The following is an 18,875-nucleotide window of genomic DNA, read 5'->3' as shown; positions in this document are numbered from 1 at the left end:
ACTGGTGAACAGTGAACAGTGAACAGAGATAAAGAATGGATCAATGCCCTCATCAAGCGACAACCTCCGCCAAACCGCTGGAGGGCCTTAGGTTAAGCCGCAATTCATCGCTGGCAACGAACAGGTCGGGGATATCCGCGAGACGCAGATCGCGATTCGCGCTGCAGCTCTGGGCCCACAAAATGGTCTGTGCGGGGCTCGGCCGTTATTTCTGTTGTTGACTTGGTCGGCGCTCCCGCCGTGTTATTTCTCCAACTTTTGCATGGAGATCAACACAGCGCCGTCGCCTTCGTGATCGCAACATTTGCGTTGAGATGGCGACCATATTCCGCAAGCGACTGCGATGCTTCTACTGCGGGCACCGCTCTCCCCAGACTGAGAGCGGTCCTGTCCGTAAATGGCATTGCAAGCACTGCGAAGCGGTAAACTATCTGGACGAGGTCCGTTGCTATGGTCTTTTTTTCCTATGTTATCTATTTATGCGGCTATGCTAATATATCTTTTTGAAATTTTTAGAAAGGCGAAATCACCGACCCTCCTGCAGACGAGACAAACCCTGAAGTGTACGGGCCCGGAGCGTCGAGTCCTCCGTTCGAATCGGTTGACTTCGTCGACTCAGGTCTGTTTTGCTCGAAATGCCTCAGAAACCAGCACCTTTTCACGAGCGCCTTAGCATCCTACTTTCCCTCTCCAGACGACCCAGCGTATAGCGCATATGAACGTGAATACCCCAAGTTCCGCAAGAACCTCGAGGAGCGATATCCGCAAGTATGCGAGAATTGCGAGTCGCGGGTCAAGGCGCGTATTCGTCAGGCCGGGTACGAGGCGAAGGCGGATCATCTCAGACGCATGATGGATCGGAGTAAGACAGGGAGAGCCGCGAGGAAAGCACGTAATCGGAATTGGCGGAGTCTACTGGTTTTCGCAGGGGCTGTCTGTTACTGGGGTAGCATCGCTGGCCAACTTGTCTGGGATCTTATGGGGGCTCTGGACGGTGAACGAGTGATAGTGGATGAGCAACACTGGCTTCCCATCTCATTCCTGGTGTCCTGTACGAAACGAGCCATAGAAACGCGACAGGTTGGAAGTCACTGCTCGTCCGGTCTTACCCCTTACGCTGGTATCGCCCTGGTCCTAGGCATACTTTCGCTGTGGTGGAACCCAAGACTCCGAATGAAGGTTGAGGGGAGAACTGGGAGATTTGTTGGCCTTGGGGAGTACTATAAAGTTCAGCTGATTGTCATGGTGATGAGGTTCGTGGCCTGGGCGGTACTGAAGGATCCTTTAATGAGCGGCATGCAGCCAACTCTGCCGCCCACTTTGCATGCGTTTATGATAGCATTCACAATTCTGGTAAGCTGTTGTCCTTTCCGGAGTTTATTCGTCCTGCTGACAGAACTTCTTTAGTCTGTCATAGTATCTCGACGCATCGTCAGCTACGATACTCGGCCACTCGTTCTATGGTCGGACAACACACCTACAACTTCTCCGAACCAAAAGCCTACAACAACTTCACATCCTCAATCGACGGGTGGCAAGAAATCGGATGCTTTTGGAAGTCTGGACTCTAAGCTGAGCGCACCGCGTTTCCCGTTAGAAAAGCTCGCATCTCCTCGCCCTACCATTGAGAAGGAGCCGGCTATTCCACCGACTCCCCCACCAGAAGCGGAAGATATGGATTGGACTCCTTCATTGCAGCAAGAGATCCGGCCAACAATCAGCGTCCACCAGAGGGATCAGAAGTCCGTCTTCGATGGTCCCTCACCCTTCTATGGAGCTCTTCCAGGAGCACCGAAGCCTCCAGCATGGCATCTCCGGAATCCAACACCTCAGAGGCCTGTTGAGCATATCGAACCAAATCCCTTCCACCGTACTCCAACCCAATCACAGAATCAATGGGGAACGAGTCGTGAGATGGCTCGTGGACGTGTATCTGATTCTGTGTTTGCACCGCCGAAATTCTTTCCCCCGAGTGACCATGGTGCGACAACAGGACTGGAGACGTTGTTTGATCAAGCTTTCACCATCAAATCTCCTGAAGATGAGGACACCCAGGATTGGCAGTTGACTTCAAATCTGACATCGTTCACTCTGGCTAAGAACAGCTCTTCTTTCCTGTTCCAATGCCTCCGACTCGGTCTGCTCATTGTGTCCATCGTCGCCTGGCTCCTTGCTCAGGCAGATCGGATCTCAATCCCCGGAAACTATGTCGAGATAGCATCTTTGGGCAGTGCGAGCCTTATTGCCGGATTCGCGCTCCTGGAGACGTTGAAGCGGCCAATGGCGCAATGGAACGGGATGGAAATTCTGGTCTCTGTCGCTGAGCTCCTTGCAGCTGTACACCTTGGAGGCAATCTCCCCCGGATTTCTTTTGAGCGAGAGTATTTTGATCGATATGGCAAGTCGCTTCTGGTCTTCATGGCCGTGCAGGAGGCACTGGGCCTGTTCTCTTCTCAAACCGCTCAACGCGGAGGCGCCGAAACCCAACCACAGCCTACAGCATCCAGTCATCCTGGTCATGATGCGGGTCACAATAGAGGAGAAAGCGCAGCTGGTAACCAGATTTCCCAGTCGTTCTCCACCCAAGCATCTGTCCCGTCATCACTCCCGTCGCTCTCCTTCTCCTCGTCCACCGTAGGATCCACCACTTCCTCCCAAGCTTCGGAGCCACGACCCCAGTCATCGTTCTCGAACTATGGCTCGAACTATGGTCAGGACTTCAATCAGAGCTTCAACTGCCAGCTCTTCAACCGCGCCAGTTTCCACGGCAACGATATCAACGACAATGAATCCGATATCACAGACCCCCTGGGTCCTGACTCGGACACAGAAACCACAATTACAACAGCCACGACCGCTACGACGGCCACAAACAGAGCGATCCGAAACATGCGCCTCTTCAGCGGCGAGAACTCGCCTCGGGACCCGAAACGACAGTCGGATTTCGGCCAGGGCTTCAGCGGCCTCAGTCTCGAGGATACCAATAGCAACAGCAATCCGTACCGACGGATGACCCGGAGCCAGACACTGCGACAGAGGCAAGCGAATCCGAGGTATCCGCTACGCGGGACCTGATGATTCTTTTTCTCCCATTCTATTTTTTTCTGGTTTCTCGAGTCTCTGGTTGGTCTGGGTTTGATGTTTTTCAAGTATCACGTCTAATAAGTTGCATTGATATTGCATTGCGTGGTTGTTAGTCGGGGGATATGTTAGGGTATGGCGTCCTTTTTTTTGGCCCTCCTTCATTCATAGGGTTTGGCTCGAGATTGATCGTCACGAATAAGAACGAATGGCTCTGTTTTCTTGTTCTCTCTCTCCGCCTCCCTTTTTATATAATGATGTATACCGCCTGGATTGATGCCATCCTGGTCCTGGTTCATAATGATACTGCACTGCCTGTATAGATTGCTGATTGTTGTTGTTTGTGTGCTGTCTGTTTCCTGTACTTGTTTGGAGTTTGTTTTTGCTTCAGGATTTGTATGTTTTGCTGGTTGAAGGGAAGGGAAAGGAAGGGAAGAGATAAGATATCCTACACAGTACTTGTATAGCTGCGTTTGTGTTTGTATTTAGAATTACAGTATGTCAGTTAATGCAGGTTGAAAAAATTGAGATTTGGTTGGACATCACTTCGATATAATAGCAGAAACAATCCAACAATTATACCTAGATAGTAAATATGTTTGACCTGAACAAATGGAAGGAGTCCAACAGCGTATAGCTATATATATAGAGCAGAGCAAATATAGAACCTCTCTTTCATCACGCATCCACGTCATGCCTTCTCGATCCTCGTCTCGGTGGCGCCGCCTTTGCTGTCCTCGTTCTCGTTCTCGTTCTCGTTCGCGGAGGCACGCTCGGGGTCGACGGCCAGTTTCCGGTTCAAGAGGTCTGCGACGCCGAAGATGTCGTCCATTTTTTCGAGGGAGACGCCTGTTAATTTTTTTTATTTTATCTGGTTTAGCTTGTCTTCTCTGAAGGGATAGATGAGATGTGATGGGGCTAGGGATCGTTTCGATGAAAGAAGTTGAACTCGAAGAAAAAGTTCAGTTCTATGTCTGTTGTTTACATTTACATACCTTTGGTTTCTGGAACGAAGAACCAGACAAAAACGCCCATGGAGAAGCAGAAGCAGGCGAATATTATGTATGTGCTGATGATGTTCAGCTCGGGCCATGCTAGATGAGAAACATATACAATCTTATGAGATTGGAGGACTCTCCACATGGGACTAACTCACCCATAGCCATTTGACCCAACGGTCGCGAGCATATTCGGGACAGCTCGAGCCACGACAAAATTGAACAGCCACTGCGTGGCAGCTCCAAAGGCGACGTTGAGTGAACGCAGACGGGCGGTGGGGATCTCAGAGACGTAGATCCAACACACAGGGCCCCATCCAAACTGGAAGAAGGCCGCGAAGAGGAAGATACAGACGAGCGCGACGTATCCGGCCGGGATGACGGGCTGCCCTTCCTTCGGTGGAGCGATACGGACGTACAAGCCGATGTAGAGCATCGCGAGCGCCTGCGCGACGGAGGTCCATAGCAGGGACCGTCGTCGTCCCAGGGAATCCGCGACGAAGATGAGGAACGCGGCGCAGCTAACCATCTTGACGATGCCGTAGATGCCCGTGGCGAAGAGGTTGGTCGCGTTGCCCTTCACGCCGAGGTTCTCGAAGATCTGCGGCGCGTAGTAGTTGATGGCGTTGGTGCCGGTCATCTGCTGGCATATCATCAGGAAGATGCTGATGAGGGCGCGCTTCCGGTTTCCGGGGATCAGCCACATCTCCTTCATCAGGTCCCAGAGGCCGGAACCGCCGACCAACTGACGCTCGTGCTCGAGCTGGGTGACGATGTCTCGGAACTCGCTTTCGACGTACGGGTGGTTTTCAGGCAGGGCTCGGACTTTGGCTAGGGTTGCCTTGGCCTCCTCCCATCTGTCCTGTTTGGCGAGGAATCGGGGAGACTCGTTGCATAGCAGCATCCCGACGAAGAGGAGGACTGCCGGGAGGGCCTGCATGGACAGTGGGACGACGTAGACGGCGGCACCGCCGATATGGAGCAACGAGCCGTAGTTGATCCAGAACGCCAACATGATTCCCATTGTGATGAACAGCTGGTACAATCCGGTGAGACCGCCCCTGATTGCTCGCGGCGCGTTCTCGCTGACGTATAAAGGATTGACCATGCTCGCTGCTCCTACTCCCAGGCCGGTGACGAATCTATTATGCTGGAGAATCAACATCCGTAGTAGACATCAATTGATTGATTGACGCTCATGTGTGCTCACTCACCTGCCAATATACATAGGTTCCAGATATCCGCTGGCTGCGAATTGCATAACGACTCCCACAGTAGCAAAGATAGAAGCAATGATCAAAGCTGGCTTTCGACCCCATCTGTCAGCCACTGGGGATGCTACAAGAGCACCGACGAAACATCCAGCCTGCAAAGTAGACACTATGTTGGCGGAAAGATTTGCTTCGCCCACTTTGCTCTGATTCACCAGTCCGAACTTGCTGCAGCATGGTTAGTACTTGTATACTTGAACTGTACTGAGTGTACTGAGACATGGGAAAACTGTCAATGAAAAGATCTAAAACGAACTGTTTGAATTCACCCATAGTGAGGACTCCTCCAATTATACCAGAATCCATCCCGAAGAGCATACCTCCAAAGCACGCCTATAGTTCGGTCATTAATTCTGCAGCTAGGTTGATCCGAAGGGAGCGGGGGGGAACAAACGGAGCAGGCCAGGGCATAGACTCTCCACCCATAGATTTCCTTAGGATCTGATCTCATCGCCTCATTATGGACAATCTTCCTGAGCAGGAACGACATCTTGGAGATTCAGCTGTCAAAGCAGCTATCTCTGATGAAAAATACAACAAAAGAGAGTGTATCGTTTCTGCTCGAAGACTAGAAATACCCAAAAGCACGTGGTACGCGATTGTAGTTGGAGAGGACACTGTCCAAAAACGAAGCAAGCCTGTCTTCAAAAGGTCGATTTTAATCCATATATGTATTATCGCTCCAAGCTCGTATTGAAAGCCATCTCAACATGGAATCCCACCACCTATTTTAATCTAAGGTTGTGCTCCTAGAGGTCAAGAAACAACCTTACAGAAAAGAATGCTGCAGCACAGCTTACTTTAGCTTCCCTTCCCCTCCCCCCATGGCTGTCAGACCAGATATCCATAAGCCCGTGGATGAACCAATCGATCCCTACTCCATCCCTGCATCGGCCATGTGGAGGAGGGTCAGATTATTCCGCATCGCTGGGACAAGGACAAGGGCTGCAACACCATTCTGTCCAAAGAGGAGAGAGCTCTCTGCATATTATCCATCAACCCGCTAGCGCTTGGATTTTAGCCGGGGAACAAATTACAAGGGGGAGTTGCGAGTAGATTCGACACCGTCCGGGATGACAGAAGTTCGCCAAGAGCATGTTTCTCCAGAGGTCCCAATAACCTCATTATGTGGAGACTCTGGGGTAGAACTGCAGGTGGGCTAAGGCTCCGTTGGGGGTCCTCCAGTTTCTGGAGAAATAGCCACCGTCTGTCAGGATGAAAGCCGCCTGAGTGCATGAGCCGTCGAGACTTCTTTTTTTTGCCCGTCGATGGAGACTCCGCAGTCCCCATGGTGTTTTTGCGGAGGATGTGGAGTTGCCCGTGTGGAGACTGGGGATTGGCGCGTCTTGGACCTTCTGCAATTATCCGCGAATCGCTGAGAAGAAAGCGTCAGCCGGGCGTCTGGCCTGTCGAAAGGTCTGGACCTCTAAAACGAGGAACCTTTACGATCACGATCTGGAGACTATTGACCAAGCCACGGTCCTCCTTTTCTCCGGATGTTATTGAGAAATTCTGACCAACATAGAACGTTTAAGCCGATATACTCAATGGAGAATCCCCAGGCAGTATGAACATCTTCTGATTTCAATTCAAAATATGCGCATCATTTAGTAGAAAGCAATGATCTATGCACCCGTATCGATCAATCCCTTCAGCCAGGACGGTACTATCGGCTTCCTCTCCCATTTACTCCGCCATTGGTCCTGCCAACCTTCCTGGCTAGCAGGTAGGGCAAACACAGCTGTGACGCACCAGACCTGTTTCCCAGTCTCTAGAGTAGCGGCCAGAGAAGGTAGAAGCGTCCGGCCATGTATGATATTCGAATTTGGATCCGCCAGCACGATTTTTCCAGCCCGTTCAATTCCATTCTGTAGCTCGACAATTCCAACAGCACCCGCGGAAGAAACAGTGAGGGCGCTGTGGGAGTCTTCCCGTGTACCCTCCGAGGATAAGTCGTCCTTAAAGGGTCCAAGGATCCTACCGTTATCGCTTCGACAGCCATAAATGGCAAATGCGCCTTCGGAGGTCATCAGGTTCCGGGCTGTGTGAATGCGGTGCGCGCGGATATGCCAGTTCTCGCTCTCTTCGGAGGGAGGAATGAGGAATGTCTCGATGGACACGTCTGGCCAGGGCTTCCAGTGCGATATCAGGACCGGTACATCATTGCGCTTTTCGATCCTGGCGTTCAAAGCCAGTCGCCGCGTCTGCCAAATTTCCCCACCATCCTCGGAGATGGCGAGCATGCTGTCCGGAGCGTGCTGCTCGAGCTGATATGAGCCAGTCGGGACAGAGTACCCGAAGGCAGAGCTGTAGGCGAACTTTCCGTACTTCGCTTGGGTCGCCTTCAATGGATAATGACATGCTTGACCCGACGAGAGCAGGAACGAATGGCCACCACGACGGATGGCAATGTGCTTGGGATATTGTAGGGCGACAACTTCCGGCAGTGTTGTGCTCGGATAGGGTTCCTCTTCTGCGGCCCAGAAAGGATGTGACTCCGGCAGTGCCAACGGGGTGAACGAGAGACAGCACCAGTATGGTGATCCAGGAGAATTGTAGTTCTCCGTCAGGTACATGTTCGCGTAGGAGTATCCGAGCGTTAATATACCGTCACTGTTAAATATATCCTCCTGGGTAGCCCACCAGCGGAAGTTTCGTAGTAATAGCCCCTTAACGACACCCCAGGTGAGCGGAGCGGGAAGTTCAACATCTGCAAAGGCCAGCGCTCCCCAGAAGCCGACCATCGCGAATCGATATGTTACGGACCTTCCAAATGGGATCGCTCTTCCTGATATGGCTTGGTTAGCATCTCCTGCACAGCAGGAATTGATGAATGAGAGCGAAACTCTTACCGTCTGGATCAAAGTAGTGTACAAAATCCTTCGCATACTCCCTTGCACGATTTCTATACCTCTCAGCCCGCTCAGGATCAAAGTCTGAGGCCAACTTCGAGTAAAGAAGCTGCAGGAACTGGATGGCAAACGAGCCAGAGTAGTAGTCCATCTGATGATGACTTTTCGGGCCATCATTGCTCCATCCTCCGCCGACATGGAACGTATCAAGATGGTCCATGTCAGCTTCGATGCGTTGGAGAGAGTAAGGAGCGCCATTCTTCCTCAACCCGAGATTCGCGAAGACACGGAACCATAGCCTAGATTAATACAGTACATATATACTCAGCATCCATCGTACACGTTTCCAGCAAAAAATCAAGCTATAGTTTTTGAAAAGAGACAGACATCATACCAATTCGTATTCGGCATCTCCCTCGAATTGATACTCCCCAGCCAATTCGCAACATTCTCCTTCTGCCTATCCGTCAACGGATCCCAAAGCACCCCTGGCGCCACGGCTAGCGCGTATCCAATCGGACACATCTCCACCATCCGCTGATCGAGATCCTCAATCTCGCCCCAGAACTCCGGACTCTCGGGATCAGTGCCATGGATGAGTCCCTCCCGCCACCGCTGCGCTTCCGCATACTTGTACCCGCCGGCGAGCAACGAGGCCAAGCCCCAGAGGGGGCGAGCGAAACCCTCGATCTGGGCACCGCCTTCGTCAAAACGTGTCGTGGAGGATCCGATCTTTATGCGACTGCACCCGCTGGTGAAGTGGGAGAGGAGAGGGTCGAGGAGCGCGATGCAGGCATCTTGGAAGTCGCTGCGGGTGCGAAATGGCGATTTGCTGAAGGCTTGGGGAGTTGTCCTGCCGTTTGCTTGGACGGACATATTGGTTTGCCTTCTCTCGAGCTTGTCAGTTCAGTGGACTGTCTGATATATGGTGACGAATCTCTTGGAAATTGCAACTGAAGCCCGTTTTTTTCAATGGAGGTGCGGCCTCATAGCATGCATAGTATGTACTGTGTGACTTTAACAGTTGAGCGTTTTCAGTCCATGGAATTATATCTCTGACCCTTCACTCCCCACCGCCCCTCAATGGTAGGGAAGTAGAAAGACCCTCGGTGTTACACCCCGAACGAAGCTTCACCGGCTTGAGGCGAGCATCTATCCCTCTGCAGAAACGGGCTTCCCGTGCCCCTCATTCTCCAATCTCCCCTGTCCTTTCCAACCGATCTTGAGAGCTCCAGTAGCTCTTAGATTGCATGCCGGGCTGGAATAAGCTGGCGTCATGGACACGGGAAGACCCTTGTCCTCATTGACGGAATAATAGCCAGTTCGCTGTTGTATTTAGCCGGAGCTGGGAGATCTGCCAACGGACACATGAGAAGCGGTGATGGTGGCAGCGTGAGAATTAGCCGGATCGGGAACGGAAACTCCAACCTAGGAACTATGTGGTTAAATAGGTATGTTGAAGAGTTAGCAGCAGCGGAATAATTGAGGTCTGTATAGAGTTACGATCAGAACGTCTGTGGTTATCATTGGACACTCGTGTTTTCTCTGACTAGGACATAGTCCGCTTTATGTTCTAGTTCCACCCCTTCAATCATGCTATCTGTAAGCATGCAGTCTTAATACATGAGAATTGTAGCATCTGAATCTGCCGCCCTTTAAGTAACTGTAGCTGCATCTTGCTCTTTGGCTAGAATTTGTCAGGGATAATGCTGTCGGCACTTGAAATCGACTGCTTTAGATGGTGTACAAATAGACTGTCAAAGGTAAGGAAACCTAATAACCGCTGCTGTGAAAATGAAATCCGGATAAAAAATGGATTGATCGCGTTCTCTAATCTACTGAACCGAGAGGTATCTATCGACGCCGGACTATGCCAGAGATGGTCTGATTTTTAACATGCTCGAGGGTAATGTTTTGCCGCAAACACCAACAACTCCTGATACATGACGGCGTAACCCGATGTGCAAGTCATGGGGTCTATATGATGTCTTTCAGAAATCTCTTAAATCCAATTTTTCGCAAAGCATATACCTCGTACATCATGTACTACCTCGACTAGAGGGAAGCACCATTTGCAGCGGCATTCTGCTTCTCAGCTTCAGCGTCGGCAGGGGCTGTGGGCCTGGTCGGAATAGTCTTGGGAAGAGGAGGCAGCAGGTTCCTTGCGGCCTCTCTGGCATTCTGAGCCATCAGCGCATCGATGATGACCAGCGCGGACATAGCCTCAACAATAGGAACCGCACGTGGCACGACGCATGGGTCGTGTCGTCCCTTAGCTTCCAGAACACCTTCCTCGTACCAGTAGCTGGCAGTGGTTTGAGCCTGGCCGATGGTCGCGGGGGGCTTGAATCCAACGCGGAAGTAGATCGACGCGCCGTTCGAAATACCTCCTTGGATTCCACCGGAGTTGTTCGTTTTTGTGGTCAATCGTTGCTTGTCCCCGTCAGTGGTCACGACGAAAGGATCGTTGTGGATGGATCCGGGAACTTCGCAGCCTCCGAATCCCGAGCCGATCTCGAATCCTTTGGTGGCCGGAATGCTGAGCATGGCATGGGCCAGCTTGGCTTCAAGCTTATCGAAGCAAGGCTCGCCCAATCCAACAGGAACATTCCTTATAACGCAGGTCACAGTTCCTCCAATGCTGTCCTTCTTGTCACGGAAATTCTCGATCACCTTCTTCATGCGCTCGGATGCCTCCTCGCTGGGACATCGGACCGGAACAAAAGAGTCCACAGTCTCACGGTCGATGGTCTCAATGAGTTTCAAGAACTCAGGGTTGGTCGACGCGGTTGGGTGCTCGGGAGTCGGGGGAAAGAGGTGCTCGTTGCCGACGGAGGAGACGAAAGCCACGATCTCCACATTGTGAGCGAGTCTGAGGTACTTTTCGGCGATCGCGCCAGCAGCAACACGGCCTGATCTGTGTCAGAAATATCCCACGTCAAGTCAATCTCCCACGCTTCTCAACCCACCTATGGTCTCACGAGCACTACTCCGTCCTCCACCACTGCTGGCCTTGACACCGTATTTCTCCAGATAGGTGAAGTCTGCATGGCTGGGACGAGGGTACAGATCCATTGTGCTGCCGCCGTAGTCCTTTGGTCTCTGATCTTCGTTGCGAACGAGCATGCCAATTGGCGTACCCAGCGTGACTCCGAATTCCGTTCCCGACTGGATTTCGACTCTGTCCTTCTCGTTCCGAGGGGTCGTGAGAGCACTCTGACCGGGCCTTCTGCGGGTCATCTGAGGCTGAATATCGTCCTCCGTGAGGGCCATGCCGGGCGGGCAGCCGTCGACAATGCAGCCGACGGAGCGGCAGTGGGATTCGCCATAACTAAGAATGTGTCAGAGGCAATCACAAGCGCAGAAGGAACGGCTACACACGTAGTGACTCTGAAGTATTCTCCCCAGGTAGACATGATGGGCGCGAGTGAGGTCTGAGGGGAACGTGGCGATCGGCGTTTAGTCCAAAGGGCTCAGCGGCGGGGTAATTGTGACAATAAGAATGGCTCGGGGAGACCAAGACCAGGTGGAATTAGTAGACGGCCTGTTCCGGAGTAGAAGTAGTATTGATATCTTAAGCAATCGGCAAAAAACCAGCTGAGCCAGAAACGCCCTGTTGTATAAAGAGACCCGAAGGAGTCATCGAGCCTCGAGACTCAAGAAAAGTCCGCCGTGGACTGCAAGGAGACTTGTTTCGGGTTAGCCCGCGCGGAGCCCGCATGGCCCACCGCCGACGTTCGGAGAAGCGTTTCTGCCGGCCCGTTCTACTACTCGGTATACAACGACCTGCGATGGGATGCACACTGTCTCCCTGACCTCCTCCTCTCTCAATGCTTCCGCTGCGGCGCTTACCATGCCCGCCGTCTACCTCTCGGATATATAGGCCGCGCGGTAATGCCGTCTTCTTCTTTGTCAGAAGGAACTCATCCTTCTCTCGCGGGAAGTTTGCGGAGCTAGCAAGCCGCGCTTCCTCCCAGCACCAGATTTACCTGTCGCGCTCGACGGACCCGTTCGTGAACCTTTCGATTGAGCATTTCCTCCTCGAACATGCTCCTCCGGAATCCAAGATCCTGTTTCTCTACATAAACCGCCCATGCGTCGTCATCGGCCGCAACCAGAACCCATGGCTTGAGACGAACCTCGGAGTCCTCAGGTATGATGATAACCTAGGGAATGCTGGCAACAAAGATGAAGAAGTACTCTACGTCAGACGTAGATCCGGCGGCGGCGCCGTCTTCCACGACGAGGGCAACCTGAACTATAGTGTCATCTCGCCGCGAGTAGACTTCACGCGGAACAAGCACGCGGAGATGATGGTGCGAGCGCTGCAGCGGATCGGCGCAGTCAATACCAGTGTCAACGAGCGACATGACATCGTACTGAAGCAAGATGTCGAACCGACCGCCGCTGCAGGACCAGAAGATCCGCCCCGGGCAGAGGCGTCCCCGAAGGCTCTCAAGATCTCCGGCTCCGCATTCAAGCTGACCAGGCTCCGAGCGCTCCATCACGGCACCTGTCTACTCGATTCGCCCAATATCCACAACATTGGCGCATTCCTCCGGTCCCCCGCGAGACCGTACATCAAGGCCAAAGGCGTGGAGAGCGTCCGGTCACCCGTCGGAAACGTCTCATCCGCCCTGGCTGATTCGTTCACTCCCTTCTCCATCCAGGGAGTGAAATCCAGTGTCATGGAGGAGTTCGCGCGGCTCTACGGTGTGAGCTCCGATGCTCTCCTCCGAGCGCAGCGCGCTCATGTGAACGAGATAGATCTGGACGCGGGAGACGACTGGGTGGTGGGAATGGTCGGAGAATCTCAAGGGACGGAAGAACCCGAGATCCAGAAGGGGATCGCGGAGCTCAAGGTGAGTGCTTACCGCAGGACGGGACTAACCTGATTAAACAAGAAGCTGACAGCGTCATTTTATTAGTCCCTAGATTGGAAATACACCCAAACCCCTCAATTCACCTTCTCCACCTTCCCCATCGACGAAGATCCGCGCGAAAGACCACAATTACCGCCCACTTTACCTTCTTCTGTAAGTCCCTTCTCGCCCCCATTCATCCTATATCTAACACGTATACTAACAATGAATAACACTACACAGACCCGCATCTTCTTCCGCTTCAAAAACGGCGCCATCGTTGACAGCCACGTCTCAATCTCTCCGGATGTCGTCATCGCGGAAACTGAGGCGTCCCGGATCCGCGAGACATTGCAGGGCCAAAAGCTGCACGAGATGTCGATCCCGGATTGGGAGGCGGTGCTGAGCCATACTATCGACGCGGATGCCGATGTCGTGCGCAATCTCGCGGAGTTTGTCGGGACGAAACTTGCGCTGAGGGGATAAGTGGTTGATTAATTTATTATTTTGCTAAGACTTGACTTGACCTGTCGATTTAGGTTAGACTAGAAGTGTATATATACCTATATATGCCGGCTATTATTCAAACGAGCTGGATTGTACAGTATTTTCATGGAAAAGATACACCACACTCCGTTTAATAAATGGACGAATGAAGGTATATATAGAAATAAGCTATTAAACACCATGACTCCTTCGTACACACACAGGCCAACAGGAATAGGACCACTTTAAACAGGCTTCGCAAATAGCAAACTTAAGTAGGTAACTTAATTAATTCACACAGGAAACATTCAAATCGACCTGCTCAATATATATCGAGAAAAACAAAAAACGAAACCCCGTTTACAGTTATAACCTGAGCCGAAACGCCTGAACAAAGCATTGTTGGCAGCCCAGACGAAAGGCAAGGAGAGAGAGAGGAGGAATGAAACCAGGTAAATCCCGAAATAAAAAAACAATGATGAAAGGAAGAAGAAAAAGGTAGCAAATTCATACATCCATACATCCATCAGATCCAATCATAATTGTCGTCAGAGCAGTCGCATTCATAACAGAGGCACTCGTCCTCATTTTTCAGCTGACATAGACCATAGAAATTGACATATGTATCCATGATGATTCCATCATTCATTGAAAAAGGCAGACATTCATCGACATGAAAAGTGATGATGATGATGGGCTGCTGTTCTTTGCCTACCTATCCAGCGGCACCGCCTCGATAATCGTTTGTACACCAAGCAAAAAGGGGTACTAGTCAAAAAAGTAGGCACGTAGAACTCAAAATAGAGACTCAAAAATCTGAACTTGTGGACATAGAAGCGGAACCGGGCAGACTGAACCCCGTCTCGTCTGCCGTTCAAATGGTAGGTAAGTTACCTGCTTGTCGAACTCGGGCCTTTGCGCATATGGGTATTTTCGTCCGCATCATCGTCATCGTCATCATCATCCATATCTCCAACACCAGGATTCACCACTCTCAGTTTCTCCTTAGGAACGGTATACGTCACTTGCACGACTCTGCCTTCCGCAGCAGCCTCGATATCCCAGTCCTCGTCATCATAATCATAGTCCTCAGTGAGCTCAGAATCCACGCCGTTGCTAATGCTATGGCCTGATCCAGATGAATCATGGACGAGAGGCTCGTAGGTTGAGCCACGGGATAGGTCCACTGAGGCCCTCTTACTATTAGTAGTAGTATCGACCAGCCAGTCTCTGGCTCCCTGCTTCCGCTTCAGGAGAGCGGATGAGGCACTGACAGTTCTCCTGGGCATCACCTCCGAGGGTTTGAGGTACAGGCCATTATCATGGAGACCCTTTATCGGACAAGAAACTATGCTTCCCTTCTCGCTAGTTGCAGTCATCGGACTGGGCGCGAGGGCTCTATCGATGGTCGGTTTCCTTTGAGCCCCGACTAGTAGAGATCGACGGACGCTGCCCATCCAGCCTAGGACTTTTGCACTGCCGACGATGCTCTTTGAGGATGACCCAGACGTAGTCAGCCGTCCGGGGTCACCACAGAGGAGGAGTTCACTTTCGAGTTTGTGTGCAGCGTCGAAGGTATCCACTGTGTTAGACCTCTGGAATGGGAAGATCACGCTATCTTCGCTGTCTTGGGAGTAGGTTTCTTTATGGCTCGACTTGGGACGAACGTCCTCTGGCGATTGACGCTCCCAACTTGATGAACTGGAAGGTGGGTCAAATGATGGGGTTGAAGATGGCACAAGGCGTATAGTCGGTTTATCAGGACTCCTCTTGGTGACAGGTCGAAAGTTCCTCTCTCGAATTGAAGGTGCTGAATGTGTAGAAGCGGATGATTGGGACAGGTTAGAAGATGTACGATCGTTTTTGTCAGGGGATGTGCTGCCACTTCTGTTCTGGAAACCGCCATCGTATAGATGTTCTGTCTCGTCTCCCCAGCCCTGCGCGGTCGGTTCTTTCTCTTCCTCAGGCGGAACTTGAAGGAGACGCGGTGATAATCTCGGTCCAGAAAAAGGATCAGTCATCTCATACTCCCTGCTATCTCGCTGGCCTGCCTGCTGGCATTCGAGGTCTGGTTCCCTTATAGTATTCGCTTCATCTTCGTCCCGCTCGTCGATAGGGTGAATATGGCCAGGACCAGCGACAATCATGACGCCATAATAGCGTCCACCACTATAGCGACGGCATGGTCTAGAATGCATGCTTCTCCGAAGGCCCCTTGTCGGGCTGGGTATGTCCACTAAAAGACCGGTCCTTTCCGCGTTCGATCCTCCAGAGTCTTGCCAGCGAGAGCCGTCCCCAAATCCTCGGTTGCCAGCCCAGGGATAGGCACTGTCTGGGATACAGCCTGGTATACTCGCCGGTCTCACCTGGGTCATGGGTGCATAGAAGCTGCTCTGCATGTCTCGTTCGTTGAAAAAATGCGAACGCTCCGCTCCTAGAGCTAACTTGCGCAGTTCCTGGTCCCTCGACCGTCGATGTAGCTGCCTTCTTCGGAATCGCAGAAGACAAGGTGCTATCACAATAGCAATAACTATTGCCAACCCTACGCCAAGGCCAACACCGAGTCCGGTTTTTTGCGCTGTTGATGAGAGCGGGCTGGAGCTCGATTCCGAATTTTCGCTACTTTGCTGGTTAGGGTTGGTATATGAGGTGATCCAGGTATTGGAGGTTATGTTATATAGGTAGATCTGAGAATTTGGTTTCATGCCAGGCGTGGAACGTCTGGATGAAGGCTGCGCGATTCTATAGCCCCCTACGATCATCATAACTCCTCCTGGGAGTATCGTTGCTCCATGTCCGAAAATACCAGTTCCTTGAGGAAGTCCAGTACCTTGCTGAGATGGGACGCTCCAGGTCCAAGGGCCAGAACCTCCGTAGGCTTCGCCAATCTCAAGAACTGCAAGCTGGGGTTCAGCAGGGACGCTCATATCTCCCACCCAGCCACCGAAGACAATCACTTTGCTTCCATCCGGCGAAAGTACAGCACTATGTCCCGATCGTGGCTCTACCTCAGCAGTGTCCCGAATAGCAAGGTCAGTTCTTTCGGGATCTGGCTGTTGGTTAATGTCTATGATGTTCCAGGTATTCTCCGGCAGAGAGAAAAGAGCCATCCCAGACATATTGATAAAAGCTTGCGCAGTATGGCCACCGATAAGCAGGAAACTCTGGTCTTTCTGGAGCACTTTGCCGGCCGATGTTGTCGAATACGTTGCTTGTAATGGTGTTATCGTAAATCCAGCCTCGGGGATCGGAGGTCCCCGTGTAGGAATAACCCCGAGAGCATACGAAGCGTCACTTGAGGAGCCAGAAGGGTCCAGCATGGTCATCGACTGAGAATAATTCGCTGCTGAGACCCAGTTCTGATCGGAGCTCCTTCCAAATGGACACATTCCGCCAAAGCTGTACAATGAGCTTGCTGTATCGTTTGATGCCGAATATGCGAATCCAGCCGCTAAGTAGTTTGGGCCCTGAATGTCGTCATCTGCGGTCCCATTATCAAGTTGCAGGTCCGATTTTTCCCATTTCCCATCGCCCGTTAGGCTGCTGTTGTCTGGGATAAAAGACCAGACCGCGCCTCGACTTGCAGAGTTTCGGCAATCGCCTGTGTAGACCTTTATAATCCCTTCACTGTCGATCGCCGGAACGGACGCATCAACTCCATCATCGTCATCCCCCAGAAACGGAATAGAATCCGAAAGAACGGAGTACTGCGGGTTCGCAGCGTCGAGGGTTCCGGATGCATTCAACGACAGGAATTGCACCTCGTTCTGCGTCGACGGCTTCGGGCGCAGGACATACGCAAGCGACCCATTATGTCGAGGCGACAGAAAGACATGAGAAGGTATGTACGGAACAGCAGCGAATACGGATTGAGTGACCAGCATCAATAGGCTAAAGATAATGCTGAAGAAATTCGTCTCGAACATATTGCTTGTCGGTAGGCCACGTGCCAATGTCGTCCACGAGATGGGGACAAAGGCTTGGGAATACAGTTTCCTGCTACCGTCCTTTCTTTGAATATCAGCGATGCATCTGATCGTCACTGATAATAACCTTTGACTGGCCGCGAAGGAAGCTTGAAAATCTGCTTGCTAGGCGGTTTGGATCGATTGGTTGCATCAAATCCGCAGATATGAGCACTCCATTCCGTGCCGTGCCACTTTCACCAAAATCGGGACGCTAAAGTGCAGGAAAAAGGTATATATGTACAAGAAGCAACAGGTAATCCGAAGGAGAACAGAACAAAAAAAGCTCAGTTCAGATGATATAGGGGGAGAAAACTTGATCAGCTCATGGAGTGGGTTCGTAAACGCAGGCGGATGGAGTATAAGGTAGTAGTAAACAGTCTGGACCACGAACGCACGTTCGAGGAGGGCCTCCGGGGACTACTCCACTTCTAAGAGGGCACGATGGCACGAGTTGAATGCGTATAACCAAGCACAGGCCCAATAATGATCAGACGCCATGGAGGGGTCAGCTCGTGGGTGATGTAAACATGGCGGTTGCACGGCAACATGGCTGATAAGATACCGTGACTTGCTCCGGACCACTACCCGTGCCACCGCCCCAACACCTACCCGTGTTGGTGCGTTGCACCACAACGGAAAATTTCTACTATTTTGTCATTCTCAACAAGTAGATTAGTATTTAAATACATTAAATAGCCCATTAATATCGCCTGGATCCTGGCTATCTCCCTGAGTATTTTCAACAGTTTCCGACCGGTCTATAGTGGTGGTTTTTGGCTTTGAAGACTGGCGTTTCCGGACACGGGAAATGATCTTTTTTCGTTCAGCCTCAGCGCGTTCAGCAATCTGACAATTTGCATCCTTTACTGTTAAAGGCCCTATAGTAGGGATTCTTCTGCGAGATTTCTGAGAATTTGGGGCGCGTGCACGCTCTAAATATTGAGATATATCACTTTGGAGTTGGGCTGTCAATTCAGCTGTTTGTATAGCACTTTGAAAAACCCGGTGAAGACGGCGTGTAAAGCCCTGGTCCAGGCTAGGGTTTTCATTGACAAACTTGTCCAGCTTTTGAATACTCTGTCGCAGTGTACGAACTGTCTGGGGAGGGGAATTGGTTGAGATAGATTGAATTGATGGTGTTTTGTCCTGTATATTTAGAACCGGGGATGGAGACCTTGCGAGAATGTCAAGCACTTTTGAAGGATTCCATGGATATATTCCCCGATCAGCAAAGGCGTTTCGGATTGTACGTTGTTTGAATGTATCCTGGTGAATTTGAGGGATATCACGAAGAAAGTCGGCCTTGTCCATAGTGGATATCCCCCACTGTATATTCTCGTTGTTTTTCTTGCAAAAA

At 51.5% G+C, this 18,875-nt stretch overlaps 6 protein-coding genes across 6 annotated transcripts; 2 read left to right on the top strand and 4 right to left on the bottom strand.

The window, feature by feature from the left end:
- Nucleotides 1-314: 314 nt before the first annotated feature.
- VTN00DRAFT_1301 (uncharacterized protein) lies at nt 315-3,075 on the top strand (the record flags this gene model as incomplete). Its single annotated transcript, XM_069427394.1, has 3 exons — nt 315-440; nt 517-1,353; nt 1,408-3,075. The coding sequence occupies 3 exons, from the start codon at nt 315-317 to the stop codon at nt 3,073-3,075; spliced, it is 2,631 nt and encodes an 876-aa protein (XP_069292003.1).
- A 697-nt stretch (nt 3,076-3,772) lies between these two features.
- VTN00DRAFT_1300 (uncharacterized protein) lies at nt 3,773-5,840 on the bottom strand (the record flags this gene model as incomplete). The annotated part of the gene is made up of 6 exons (XM_069427393.1): nt 3,773-3,930; nt 4,077-4,150; nt 4,238-5,221; nt 5,294-5,518; nt 5,607-5,683; nt 5,745-5,840. The coding sequence occupies 6 exons, from the start codon at nt 5,838-5,840 to the stop codon at nt 3,773-3,775; spliced, it is 1,614 nt and encodes a 537-aa protein (XP_069292002.1).
- Nucleotides 5,841-6,975: 1,135 nt separating this feature from the next.
- Nucleotides 6,976-9,078, bottom strand: VTN00DRAFT_1299 (uncharacterized protein; the record flags this gene model as incomplete). The annotated part of the gene is made up of 3 exons (XM_069427390.1): nt 6,976-8,138; nt 8,203-8,501; nt 8,597-9,078. The coding sequence occupies 3 exons, from the start codon at nt 9,076-9,078 to the stop codon at nt 6,976-6,978; spliced, it is 1,944 nt and encodes a 647-aa protein (XP_069292001.1).
- Nucleotides 9,079-10,257: 1,179 nt separating this feature from the next.
- Nucleotides 10,258-11,618, bottom strand: VTN00DRAFT_1298 (uncharacterized protein; the record flags this gene model as incomplete). Its single annotated transcript, XM_069427389.1, has 3 exons — nt 10,258-11,114; nt 11,172-11,533; nt 11,584-11,618. The coding sequence occupies 3 exons, from the start codon at nt 11,616-11,618 to the stop codon at nt 10,258-10,260; spliced, it is 1,254 nt and encodes a 417-aa protein (XP_069292000.1).
- A 414-nt stretch (nt 11,619-12,032) lies between these two features.
- Nucleotides 12,033-13,550, top strand: VTN00DRAFT_1297 (uncharacterized protein; the record flags this gene model as incomplete). Its single annotated transcript, XM_069427388.1, has 3 exons — nt 12,033-13,064; nt 13,131-13,238; nt 13,308-13,550. 3 exons carry the CDS (start codon nt 12,033-12,035, stop codon nt 13,548-13,550), a joined length of 1,383 nt encoding a protein of 460 aa, XP_069291999.1.
- An 890-nt stretch (nt 13,551-14,440) lies between these two features.
- Nucleotides 14,441-17,476, bottom strand: VTN00DRAFT_1296 (uncharacterized protein; the record flags this gene model as incomplete). Its single annotated transcript, XM_069427387.1, has 1 exon — nt 14,441-17,476. The coding sequence occupies one exon, from the start codon at nt 17,474-17,476 to the stop codon at nt 14,441-14,443; it is 3,036 nt and encodes a 1,011-aa protein (XP_069291998.1).
- Between the last annotated feature and the right edge of the window lie 1,399 nt (nt 17,477-18,875).

Source organism: Thermoascus crustaceus (assembly GCF_041956765.1).
Source record: "Thermoascus crustaceus strain CBS 181.67 unplaced genomic scaffold VTN00scaffold_1, whole genome shotgun sequence".
NCBI lineage: Eukaryota > Fungi > Ascomycota > Eurotiomycetes > Eurotiales > Thermoascaceae > Thermoascus > Thermoascus crustaceus.
Note: the sequence above shows the minus strand (reverse complement) of the source record. Positions and strands in the feature narration are given on the sequence as shown.